This window comes from Nematolebias whitei, chromosome 3 (assembly GCF_014905685.2).
Source record: "Nematolebias whitei isolate Nwh7 chromosome 3, NemWhi1, whole genome shotgun sequence".
Taxonomy (NCBI): domain Eukaryota; kingdom Metazoa; phylum Chordata; class Actinopteri; order Cyprinodontiformes; family Rivulidae; genus Nematolebias; species Nematolebias whitei.
In genome coordinates this window covers 21,313,782-21,325,981 of record NC_056500.1, presented here as the reverse complement: position 1 = coordinate 21,325,981, position 12,200 = coordinate 21,313,782, and the positions used below count along the sequence as shown (strand labels likewise).

The following is a 12,200-nucleotide window of genomic DNA, read 5'->3' as shown; positions in this document are numbered from 1 at the left end:
ACAGTTCAGAGCAAAGTTAGTGTCCACACTGGCATTGTATGAAAAGTTTTTGTAAACAAAAATATTACATTTTGTAGTGATTTCTGAGGTACTTTTCGAGATTTATCTCCCTTTGTCCCCCATAGAATTGTTGACAGAACCAGAAACATAAACTGGAAGTGATTTGCTGGGTAGAGGTGACGGTGTCATCAGTGACTACCTCTGTACCACATCACTAATCTCTTTAATACAGTTGTGTAGGTTTTCCAGCACAGTGTTGGATCCGACTCCACCCAGCCCTCCACCTCCAGAAGACGAGGCCCTCACTTCCTGCAGGCTTAGCTCCAACTTGCCCACCGCCTCTCGAAAGGCAAATTTGTTCCTCGTCTGAGGAATGCAGTCCACGTAACCTGAGCAGTAGTCTAGCAGCTGGTGGCCAGCGTCCAGCACCTGGCTGCTCGAGGGGCTTTCAGAGGTGGCGTAAAGCACGCTGGTCAGGCTCTCAGCGCACTCGAGCAAGGCCTCGCGGCTAACCCGCTCGAGGGACACCCTCTCCATCTGCTGCCGGGTTCGCCGCAGTGCCACTTTGGAACCAGCAGATGGTGCTGTGTGTGTGGAAGCAGTGAGGGTGGCTCCATTGGACATTTTGGTGGGAGTTGTGTTGGTGCTGGCAGGGGAGGAGGAGGAAAACAAGGAGGAAGATGCAGGAGGCACTTGTGGTGGTGGCACTGATGGTCTACCTGTTGTTGCTCCTCCTGACATTCGCCCCGACCTGTGACCTTTTAATGCGTCTCCGTTGATTTCTGCAGGCGACGCGCTGACCAGCTCCTCCCCGTCACCGCTGTAGGACTGTTGCAGACCGCGCACGGTGGGAGGAGGTGGAGGGGCACACTTGGGTTTGACGAGCCGTGGCCTGTCCCGCTCTCCCAGCTGCTCGGACAGCAGTTTGAAGCGGTTCCCCTGAGAGTCCAGTCCGACTAAGTGCACATCAGCTGGGCTATGCTTCAGCGTGGGGGAGATCAGGACTGGAACTTTGTGGTTATGAGTTGGTACGCCTGCTGCGGCTGACGACAGACTCGAGTTCTTTGAAGGAGACGACCAGCTCTGTTGCCTGTCCAGCCCTCCACTCTCCTCTCTGACCCGAGACAAGCCGTCTGATTCTCCCACCTCCCCTCCAACCCCCGGGGCCCTCACCCCTACAACAGTACTCCGGGGTAGCAGCTTAGTTTTTGGCCTTTCCCTGATCTGTGCAGTACCCTCATCCATCCTTCTCAGAGATTCTGATGGCCGTGCTGTCCCGTTCTCTGGCTGAGAAGTTGTGGAAGAAGTTCTTTCCAGAGGGGGTTTAGCACTGTGGTTTCTAGGTAAAGTCAGAGCCATGCGCTCCAAGTCCGGTAACCCAGATGACATAGAGGAGGTAGAATTGGACCTGGGAAAAGGTTTTGGTCCTCCAACTACACCACCACCCTCCTCTGAGGAGGCCGTCTTTCCGGTACGTAGCCCCAGAGTTTTTTTGATGAGTCTAGGAGTGAAGAACCCAGCCAGTCCACTCCAACTGCTGCCGCTTGTCATTTGAGAACCAAGAACTCCACTCGAAGGTTTTTGTCCAAAAGCGGCACCACAGCAGCGAGACTGGGCCTGAGTGGGTTCCCCGTGGGAGTGAGAAGGAGAGGGAGAAAACCCCCCTAAACTGTCTGACTGGGGAAGAGGAGGAGGAGCACTGAAATCAGCTGTGGGTTCATATTTCTTGTGAGGCTGTGTCTCCATCTCCCGGAAGGAGATGCTCCTCTTTGGTGGTGTCGGAAGGTTTTGTTGGAGCTGGGAAGATGAAGAAGAGGATGACGACGATTTCTTCCTCATGAAAGAGCTGAAGAAGCCGGTCTTGCGATCTCGCGTAAATGTGCCAATATTTTGTGCATCCTCTAAAAGACTGCTGGGAGATTTGTCCCTCGACTGCTGTTTTCGGGGCAGAGCTGGAGAGCTGCCTGATCGGCCATCACCCCCCAAAAATGTTGAAACCCAGCCTGAAGAGACAGAGAAAACTGATGATTACAAAACTCACATCAGCAGGAGTGCTTCCTATCTTTTTCATTGGAACAGGAAATGGAGTGTTGGCACAAATTATTTGTAACCTAATATACTCACATCAGTACATCACTCAGAAAGTGGAACGTTAATGTAAGAGGATCAACTATTGTAAAAACTGTACAATCCTCCTTTGAGACTCAAAGAAAAATATTCTCAAAGACTGAACAGAAATTTTGAGCCAATGCCAGTAATGTGAATAGATAAACTGAATAATTTATAGGCTGCTTTTATAGGAGATGAGAAGTTAACACAATTTAGGAATCAAGGGATTACACAACCCAAACTATGCCAGACATCTTATCCGAGACATGCAAGAAATTCTGGTTTAAACACTTTTTTTTTTTTTTTTACAGTTACAATACTGTTGACCTGCATACGGAAGATTAGGCCAAGGTGCACTCATTTTTTTCCTTAATTCTGAGATTAAAGCCATAATTCTGAAAAAAAAAAAAAAAAAAAAGTCAGAATTCTAAGATTAAAGTGGGGGAGTGGTGGTGCAGAGGTTAGAGAGGCCTGTGATCGGAAAGTCGCAGGGTCAACCCTTGGTACAGTCAACATCAAAATGTGGGTGGAAAAGGTGAAACGCCCACACCTGTACCCTAATTTGCCCCACCCTGGACCCACGAGGAAGGCCCTTAATCCCCACCATTTGCTCCCAAAAACAGGTCTCTCTTGAAAATGAGTTCTCGTGACTCAATGAGACTACCTGTATAAATAAAGGGTAAAAAAAAAACCCCTCAGAATTCTGAAATTAAAGTTAGAATTTGAGAAAAAGTGTCAGAATTTTAAGATTAAAGTCAGAATCCATCTAACTAATTCTGACTTTTTTTCTTGGAATTTTGACTTTAATCTCAGACTTCTGACTTTTCCCCTTCAGAATAAAGGACAAATTTTTTTTTGCACTGTGGCGCTAATCCTCTTCCATACTTACAGGAACATAAAGCAGGGCACAATTTTACTAAGCAGAAAAAATGTGAAAAAAACTACAAAACCAAATTTATTAGTTATTTTAAGTGAACAAAAATACATCTGTATAGCAGCAGACAAAATCCTGTTACATTGTTTTGTCTTGGTTTATCATAACCATGTGCATTTAAATAAATTCCTTATTTTCCTTTACATATGAGAATCGGTATGTTTGAAGTACAATCTTAATGTCTTCAGTCGGAGATGAAAAATGTTGGCATTCTTGGCCCTTATTTTTCTGCTGTAAATGTTTATTTCATTGTGCCACTTGCATTATAGATATTTAGAAATTCAGGACAAAGCTCTTTATTTGTGAACAATATTCAAAACAGCTGCTAGTTACATAAAATACAAAATAAAATAAAAAAAGAAAAACTACACACACACGACACCGACTTAAATTAAGGAACGTTATCAAAAATAAATAAAGGAAATATTAAAACACAATAACTTGCAGATATTAAATAAACCTTTTTTTACCAATACAATGTACAAATTATTTATAAAACAAGGAAATCAGCAAAACCACACTAACAAAATTTTTTGTTAACTTGGACATGAAAACAACTTTTACATTGCTTTTAGTCAGCTGTAATTTAAGATGCTCATTTGTTCATTCATTATCCATCAGAACAGAATAATGATGGCAAGGATGGAAACACACATAAGCATTTCTGCATTTTATTTTTATTGTTGATATATATATATATTTTTATCTTGTCAAATACATGTTCATGTTTACTTCTTATGGTATGATTTTAATTTTCTGCTACCTTCTAGTAATGATGGATCAAATGGACATTAGTTGGGTTGTTTCATTATTGCTCCAAATACAATTTCCATTTTAGTAATAATTTTATGTGTTGGAATATTATTGGACAGGTTGGCCAATTAGCTGTTCTAACAGGAGCTGCTTTTTAAAAGAAACCCCAGATTCAGGTCGTCACTTGCTGAGGAAGATGACGGCCCTTCTTTTCAGACGGCGAGCCTGGCGGCGCTGTAGTTCGTTCTGCTTGTTGTCGTCTTCTGGCGTACCTGCAGAATCATAAAGCGGTGTACCTGACCGGTCAATAGTGAAGTGCCTGGCAGTACCTGAGTGACTGTGTGCACCGGGGTCGGAGTGCCCGTCCAGTCCACCCTCTATGTTTTCCTTGTTTTCTGTGTGCTTGGGGAGTGGGCGGGATTTGGAAGGCAACAGGGGCGTGTCGTGACTGAAAGAGTGCATTGATCCACAGTGACCAGAAGAGGCTGTTTTACAGAGCTCCTCTGCAACCTCTGCAAAGAAGAAAATAGTTTGTTGACAGGAAGCCAGTATGCAGATCAAATATAATTTACAGTATTTTTATTGACCACTTTATATTTACATCAGATGTTCTCCTCTCATGCATTTTGTATTATTTTAGGTTTCGTTTGACTTCAAACTAATCAATTCTGATGTTAAAGTGTAGTGAAAGTTTGAGACTAGCAACTAACAAAAAGCTACCTTCAGAAATGCTGGAATCATGAAACATTGTTTCAAAGGCTTGGTGTGTATCTGCAAATGAAGGCCGATCTAAAGGGCTCCACTGCCAGCCTAGTAGAAAGACACAAAACATGTATTTTAGTATGAGAAAGAAAGGTGAAAATTCTAGTAATTGTATCAGATTTGGTTGAAAGCACAATTTTGTAAATTTTATGTGAAATAGATGGAACTCACATGCCCTCATGAGTTCATAAACCTTGGGTGGGCATCCCTCTGGCTGCTCCATGCGATAGCCTTTCTCCAGAAGATCGTAGACCTGAGACAAATCAATGCCTGGGTATGGAGACATCCCATAGGTGGCAATTTCCCAGAGCAGAACCCCAAAAGCTATAGGAAAAACAATGACACAGTATGAACACTTTAAATATTAAATAAGACTACATGGATTAGACCGGAATACTTGGGAGATGTTTTACTGACCCCAGACATCTGATTTGATGGAAAAGGTGTTGTACGCAAGGCTCTCTGGTGCAGTCCATTTGATGGGGAACTTGGCTCCAGCGTGAGCAGTATAAGTGTCACCGGTCATCAGCCTACTCAGACCAAAGTCTGCTACTTTAACAACATGGTTTTCTCCAACCAGACAATTCCTCGCAGCAAGATCCCTGAAGAAACAGTGTGGTAAAACAAGGGCAAGAAAATTAAGGGAAAGTATTTATATACACACACACATCTGCACACACACAAACTTACCTATGTATGAAATTCTTCTTCTCCAGGTACTCCATGGCAGAAGAGATCTGCGTGGCCATGTAGAGCAGCGCCACTGCATTCACCTCTGCCTTTTCACAATCTCTCAGATAATCCAGCAGGTTGCCATGAGGCATGTACTCTGTCACAATGTAGAAAGGAGGCTCCAATGTGCACACACCTGTGGGAGTGAAAATGTGGTGAAAACAAATGGAAAATCAACAGAGTACACACACTTCTGTTAATTAATACTGACCAAGAAGCTGAACGAGGTTTGGATGTTTAATCTCTTTCATAACAGCAGCCTCTTTCAGAAACTCTTCAACTTCCATGGTGTCCTCCTGACATCACAAAAATAAAAACAAAAAGGAAAATCATCATCATTCGGATTAATTTAACAAGTATAAAATAGCATTAGAGGAAACATGTAATACCTACTACTACCTGCAGGTTGTGCTATACAAACATTTATGTCTTTTTTTTTTTTTTTTTTACCCAGGAAATCTAAACTTCCACTTTAGCTAAAATATACTCTAAAAAACTCAGTATAGTTGTGAAGAAAAGGAAGTTCCAACCTTGAGCGTTTTGACAGCCACCGTCAGGTTGTATTTCTTCCACACGCCGACATACACCTCCCCATACTGGCCTCCTCCTAGCTTGTGCTTCATTGTGATATCTGTGCGTTCCATCTCCCATTTATCGTGGATGGGCGAAACACCGTACACGGTGGGCTTGTTACATTTGGGAGCAGGGTAGTGCAGCGTGGTGACCAGGCCATCAGGTACGGTGGAGTGGTGGTGGACCAGCTCAGCAAGGGTGGCAAATCGGCTTTCAGATGTCACATAAACCTGAGGAAAAAAAAAAAAAAAACAGGTTATATAGCTGGATAACAAACAGCATAAAAAATGAGCACTTCAGTCAGCCAAAATCTACCTTTCCATCAGTGGCTGTGTTGATCCTGTAGTGGTATACTCTGCCCTCATAGCGCAAAGATATGGACAGCTGTCCGGGGCTGCTTTCACTTTCCCTGACCAGAAAACTACCATTGATGAGGGAGGACAGCAGGTACTCTGCAGCACTGCGGGACACAGGCCCATGGTACCAGCTGTGCTTCTCCAGACTGTTTACTGGTGTGATGTAGTTGGAGGGGACCCAACCCTGACCGTTTTTAGACCGTACTTCACTCCACTCTCCATTCTGGTTGTAGCCCAGCACACGCAACTTCTCACCTGGAAACACAAGGTAGAATAATGGTCTGCAAGCTCCCAGTGCAAAGACACAATCGTAGCTTTGATTAAACAAGCGTCTACTGCCAGAAGCCCTTTGTAAATAAAATAATAATACAAATAAATTTAAAAAATGTAGTGTTTTAATAACCATCACATGTAATATAGACAGTTATTTAGAAAAATAAAATGTTATTCATGAGTCTAAACAGAAAATGTTAGTTTTACATCATTTAATAATTGCTTCAATTTTCTCACCAATAATACATTTTTATCAACGATTGCCCATAACTCTGAAAAACAAGTCCCATAAAAACAGGTGGTGTCATGGAACGTACAACAATGAGAGGTAGTTGAAGAGCATGTTTTCTGTAAAGGGCTAGGCAAGGCCAGGCATGTAGAGACATTCTGTTGTTCATCTCTGATGTAAGTGCGGGTTGCATAAAAAAGTAGAGACGGGTGATGAGCTGAAAGGAGTTATCAGTTTGCCAAAACACTGAATGGAGCAGGAATCAGTCCTGCCAGCTGGATGCAGGATGAGATGAAAACAAAATAAATGAGAGAGAAAAAGAGAGAGATTTGTGATTTGTCACACGGTGCTTAAGTTGAATTTTAAGGGCCTTTGGTTGATGCTAGTTGCAAAATTCCTTAAACTGTGAGAAGTTCATAATGAAGCTGTTGGGAATGACAATGAGCAGTGCATTCCAAAAAACAAAAAAACCCACTCCATAAAAATAAAAAAAAACTGCTATAGCAGCCAGGTTAGACAAACAACTCCAACTGCAAATTTAGCTCTTGAAACAATCAAAAGATAAACAGATGTTTATCCAGATCCAGCTTCCAAACCCACCAATCCACTCTTTGTCTCCAACTTCAGAGGAACTGGAAACACTGACTGTCTTATGTCTTCACACCATGCATGAAAGAGAGATCTGATAAGGTTTAGCTTAGTCTGGCCTGTCATAAAGACGAGACCACGGCAAGCTGCAGACGTGCACCCCACCGCCGTCCTCCTCCTTATCCACCTGTTATTACAGTTGAACTAATTTTGTATGGATTCGGCATCCGAGGCAGCGTGTTTCTTTCCACGTGACGGAGGGAACAGTGGGGCGGACAAGAAATGTGCAGAGACGCCTGAAAGCACATGCGTGCTCACATGTGTGATGAAATCGCAGATTTACTGCATGACTTAGAATTTAAGCATCATTTCCATCTCTGACAGCTGCCATGGAAGTCTTAAAATGTTGATTTTAAAGAATGCCAGAATGCCACATTGACCACTTTACATCAGCTAGAGACACAAGTCTCTGACGAGAACTTCTTTCAACTGCGGCTTAATGTGAGGAAAGAAGTCTGAACAGAGGAAGGAGTGTGTACATGAGGTGACAGAACACTGACAAGGACACGTTTTTCCTGTTGTAGTTAGTTAGCATCCATTTTTGCCTCTAGCTAATAATTAACTATGAAATGTACCTCATATATGATGTAAAATAATTAAGTGGTTTATTGGATTTGTTACCTGCTTACGTAAATAGGAAAATGTTACAGACACATTCCTCTGGATTAACTATGATTCAACTCAATAGCAGCATTTTTATAGATGCCGATGTGCCAATCACCACTTCCACCTGAAATGTGTTACCGATGACTCTTCCTTCTGTTCCATTTCAATTAACGTCTCTTTTGAGGGTGGGGTCGAAAGGCAAATGAAACACAAAGGAGTTCAATTATGTTGCTAAGCAATAATTATACATAATACATGGAAAAAATGCAGTAGAACAAAAAAGACTTAAGTTTCAGGTTATGACATAAAATCATAGTGAGAAAAAAAGCCAGCTAGCAGAAAGAAAAAAAAAAAAACCATACAAAGAACTTGTGACCAAACAAACTAACACCCCCCCCGCCCCCCCATACACACACACACACACCTTTTTTAATATTTTTTTTTACCTTTGGTGATGCTGAGTGTGTTGTCTCCACTAGCGACAAAGTCATAAAGTGCAACAAAGAGGTTGGGGTCGCTCTCAGCTGCCCCCAGCAGGTTCTCCTTCGAGCTCCAGCGCACTGCCTCTGTCAGAGCTTCTGGGAGAAAGGAGAAATAAAGAGTCAGAAAATGACAGGTCAAAAGTGAACAAGAGACCCACACCCCATCACTGGAGCTGGGACTGTAAATGCAAACTAAGTTTACAATAAAGAAATGGGGAAAAATAAATTTATCCAAGCAAATGCTATAAGTACAAAGCAACCTAGCATCAAAGTATCAATATAATCTTGAAAAAAAAAAAATCACCTAACCCCACAATCTACCTGTCTACCTGTCTGTCGAGGCCGAGTCTCCTGCCTGAACCCTGTGCGGAGCTGAAGGCCGCTCCAGGATGCCCACTCATCTTCAAAGCTGCTGCTTGCCTTCAGGCACCTCAAAAGCATCACTTCACCCTATCTGCTCTCTGAATGATCCTGTTATCACCAGCTACACACACAAGACTGCCGTGTCCAGCCTGTGCCAGGTTAATATCTAAAGTGTGAGGGTTTATTTTACGTGTCTGTAACCAACAAAAAAAAGGAGGAGCAACAAGCAAATGGGATGGAAGAAATTTACACAGGGTGTTACAAGACACACACCCACTGAAACACAATGATTAGTTACTACATGCGTAGCCAAGACGTACATTCAGAAGCAGCTGCCAAAGTTGCTGCATGTCTGGACAGCTGCTGAATGACTAGAACAGGATTGTAATGGAATGAGTTAGGGCTGGAGAAGCAGCACTATGGTACAAGCAACTGCAGGCCCACAAAAATGCTTTAATGTAGCATACAAATCAGCAGAAAGACGTCTAACAACTAAGAGAAGATTTGGATTGTTCTCAGCAGAAGATACTAAAATCTATCCACTTTGGAAAAAGAAATGTCCATTTTGTTTTTATACCTACCTATTGCAAAATGAGACAAAATGTTCAGTTCAAAATACACATGTGAAAGTAATTCAAAGCCACAAGCCAACTTCTAAAACACATTTAGTGTTTACAAATGTATCTGGATGTTCTGAAGACTGTACTTTCTTTGTGTGTTTATATAAAAAAATTTTTTTAAAAAGCAGCAGAAAGACCAAACTATGACTAGAACATAAATTACAGTTTTCTTTTGGTTAACTACATCTTATACTATGAATATTATGATGATCAGATCAACGTTTTAAACCCAGCAGATTAGCCACAAGTTCCTCCTGCAGGATCAGCTTCACTGTGTTCAGAACCTTCAAAATGTTGTCACATTATTTTAACCTTTAACACAATTAAGTGATTTTGCAACATTAACTAAATTTTTTACAACTAATTTTGGTTGAAAAGACAAAACAATTGACAAAAGCAAATTAATACATACGTTTATCAAGAGTTGAGAACATAAATTGTCAAATGTCTGTTGGTGTAGTAAATCTTGTGACGTTCTTCATTCTTCATTAGTTTAGTGAAATCTACAGTAAAATAAGTCATGCCATTGCATTCCACCACTGCACCCTGTATTCACTGGTCAACTGGACATCATTAACTTCACACAGACTCTCTCACTGGTACATTTTCATCTTTAAATCACTTCTTGGTCTGCTGTCTTCACCCAGCTCCTCCTACATGTCTGTGTGAGTGCAGCTACAGCGTGCGTTCCCAGGACATTATTACATGCAGTGTTCCCTCAGTGCAAACTGAACTAGGCAAAAAGGCCTTCTCCTACTCCGCTCCTGTTTCCTGGAATATCTTGCAAAAAGATCTGAAGCTCTCGACCTTGACCTCTCTAAGTGGCTTCAAACATATGCTAAGTTCATGGCAAAAACCAATGCAGACATGTTCCTGTTTTTAGTTTTCTACATCGCTTTACAACCTAGCCGCTTGTTTTTTTTTTTAAATACCATTTTCTGTCATTTGTTCTTCTCAATTTGTATGCTTTCTTTTTGTCTACTGTCTGATTGTCTACCGTTGTCATCACTCTCTTAAAATCAGGTCTCTCTCGTAAATGAGTCCCGAGGCTCAATGGGACTAACCTGTATAAATAAAGGTTGAATGAATTGCTCTTTTCTTGAAGAAGATGGTTTATAGTTAAACATATTTAAATGTTTTGTCTCCAAGTGTAAAAGCCACATTTTCCAAGGTATGAACTAGACAATTACCGTATTTTCCGCAATACACGTCGCTCCGCCCTATAAGTCACATCAGTCCAAATATGTCAAATAAAGTTGAAAAATACATAAATATGTAACTTCGCCATATACGTAACGACGCATATATTATGCATCACCGCTGACACGTTGCGTTTGTTACCCGTCACCGCTGACAACCCGGAAATGTGGGCCGGTGTGCCAAAAATCGATCGGCTGCTAAATGGCGCCCCAGGAGCGTGCACAGGACTTTGACAATAATTTAACAAGATTAACACTTAAAAACAATTATTTGTTTGCTCCAAATTATAGTAAATGTGTGTCTCAGTTTAGTTTTAATTTAATAATAAATGTACTTTGACGGTCAAATCAGTTGAATTTCAAAAGCCGATTTGGGCTGCGGGAACGCGCAGAGGGACGAGCCTCTGCATTTCTTCAAAATTTAACAAGATAACCACCTAAAAACAATTATTTGCTTGCTCAACATTATAGCAAAGGTATGTCTCAGTTTAACTTTTCCTTAATAAATGCATTTTAATGGTCAAATCAGCTGCATTTTCAAAAGTATCTGAAGCCTCGGTGCTCCGGGAGCGCACGCTCTGAGGGAGGAAATCAAGAGGAATACTGTGCATTTCTTCATAATTTAACAAGGTAAGCACCTAAACAATTATTTGTTTGCTTGACAGTAAAGCAAACGTGTGTCTCAGTTCAACTTTTACTTAATAAATGCACTTCAATAGTCAAATTAGCTGCATTTCTCCGGGGCGGTGAAGCAAAATGAAGCCGATTTGACGGTTGCTCCAGACAAACTGGACAAAGGTGGCAGACAAGCTGATTGTGTTATTAATAGCCACGTTTACCCATTACATGACACAACGGCATGCCATACTACTCGATTGCTATCTAGCAGCTGAAAATGGTAGTGTTCAATATTATCAGTCAGAATGAATGAAAACGGTCACATCTCAGCCAAAAATTGGTTTATGAATATGTGAAAAAAAATCCATAAATACATTGCTTTGGCGTATAAGTTGCAAGGCATGCAAATTAGGCAAAAACTGTGACTTATAGGCCGAAAAATACGGAAGGTAATATATGATTTTGTATTCCAACAGTGTATTTACGTCTCCTCCATTGTTCCAAATGTGTCACATCATCTACAAAATAAAAAGATTTGCCCACCTTTGTTCTGAAGCAGCATACACTGCAACGCAGCACTGGCTGTGACTTGGCTTAACCACAACTCCCAGTACATCTTCTGCTTTGGTCTAGTTAGTTACTGCTTCCAATATGCAGCAAAATACCACAGCTTTCTTGATCTTAAAGTTTCACAAAACAGACACCAAAAACTTCCTGAAAAAGTAAAAAGGCCAAAGTGAAACATGCCGAGGAAAAATTGAAATAAGTTGATTGAAAGTCAGGCATGACTCTCAGCCTCGAGTTGAAAACTTCCATCTAGCTTTGATGTGGCCTGAGTGTGATCAGACTTCCAAAACACGTGGAGAACAGACATCCAATGGTCTGTGAAGTCTAAAGTACTCAAAGTAATAGCCAAAAAAAAAAAAAAAAAATCAGTAAAGGG

The 12,200-nt window shown here is 41.4% G+C and overlaps 1 protein-coding gene across 1 annotated transcript in view; it reads right to left on the bottom strand.

Annotated features, from left to right (window-relative positions):
* abl2 (c-abl oncogene 2, non-receptor tyrosine kinase) overlaps nucleotides 1-12,200 on the bottom strand; it is a 23,049-nt gene continuing 10,849 nt past the window's right edge. The window contains exons 2-11 of the mRNA XM_037698091.1: nucleotides 8,422-8,550; nucleotides 6,179-6,474; nucleotides 5,821-6,093; nucleotides 5,502-5,586; nucleotides 5,249-5,426; nucleotides 4,976-5,160; nucleotides 4,730-4,882; nucleotides 4,517-4,606; nucleotides 4,126-4,308; nucleotides 1-2,003 (exon numbers count right to left, since the gene is read on the bottom strand). Of these exons, the coding sequence (XP_037554019.1) occupies nucleotides 196-2,003; nucleotides 4,126-4,308; nucleotides 4,517-4,606; nucleotides 4,730-4,882; nucleotides 4,976-5,160; nucleotides 5,249-5,426; nucleotides 5,502-5,586; nucleotides 5,821-6,093; nucleotides 6,179-6,474; nucleotides 8,422-8,550 (3,380 nt within the window). The 3' untranslated portion in view covers nucleotides 1-195. The remainder of the gene's footprint in view (nucleotides 2,004-4,125; nucleotides 4,309-4,516; nucleotides 4,607-4,729; nucleotides 4,883-4,975; nucleotides 5,161-5,248; nucleotides 5,427-5,501; nucleotides 5,587-5,820; nucleotides 6,094-6,178; nucleotides 6,475-8,421; nucleotides 8,551-12,200) is intronic.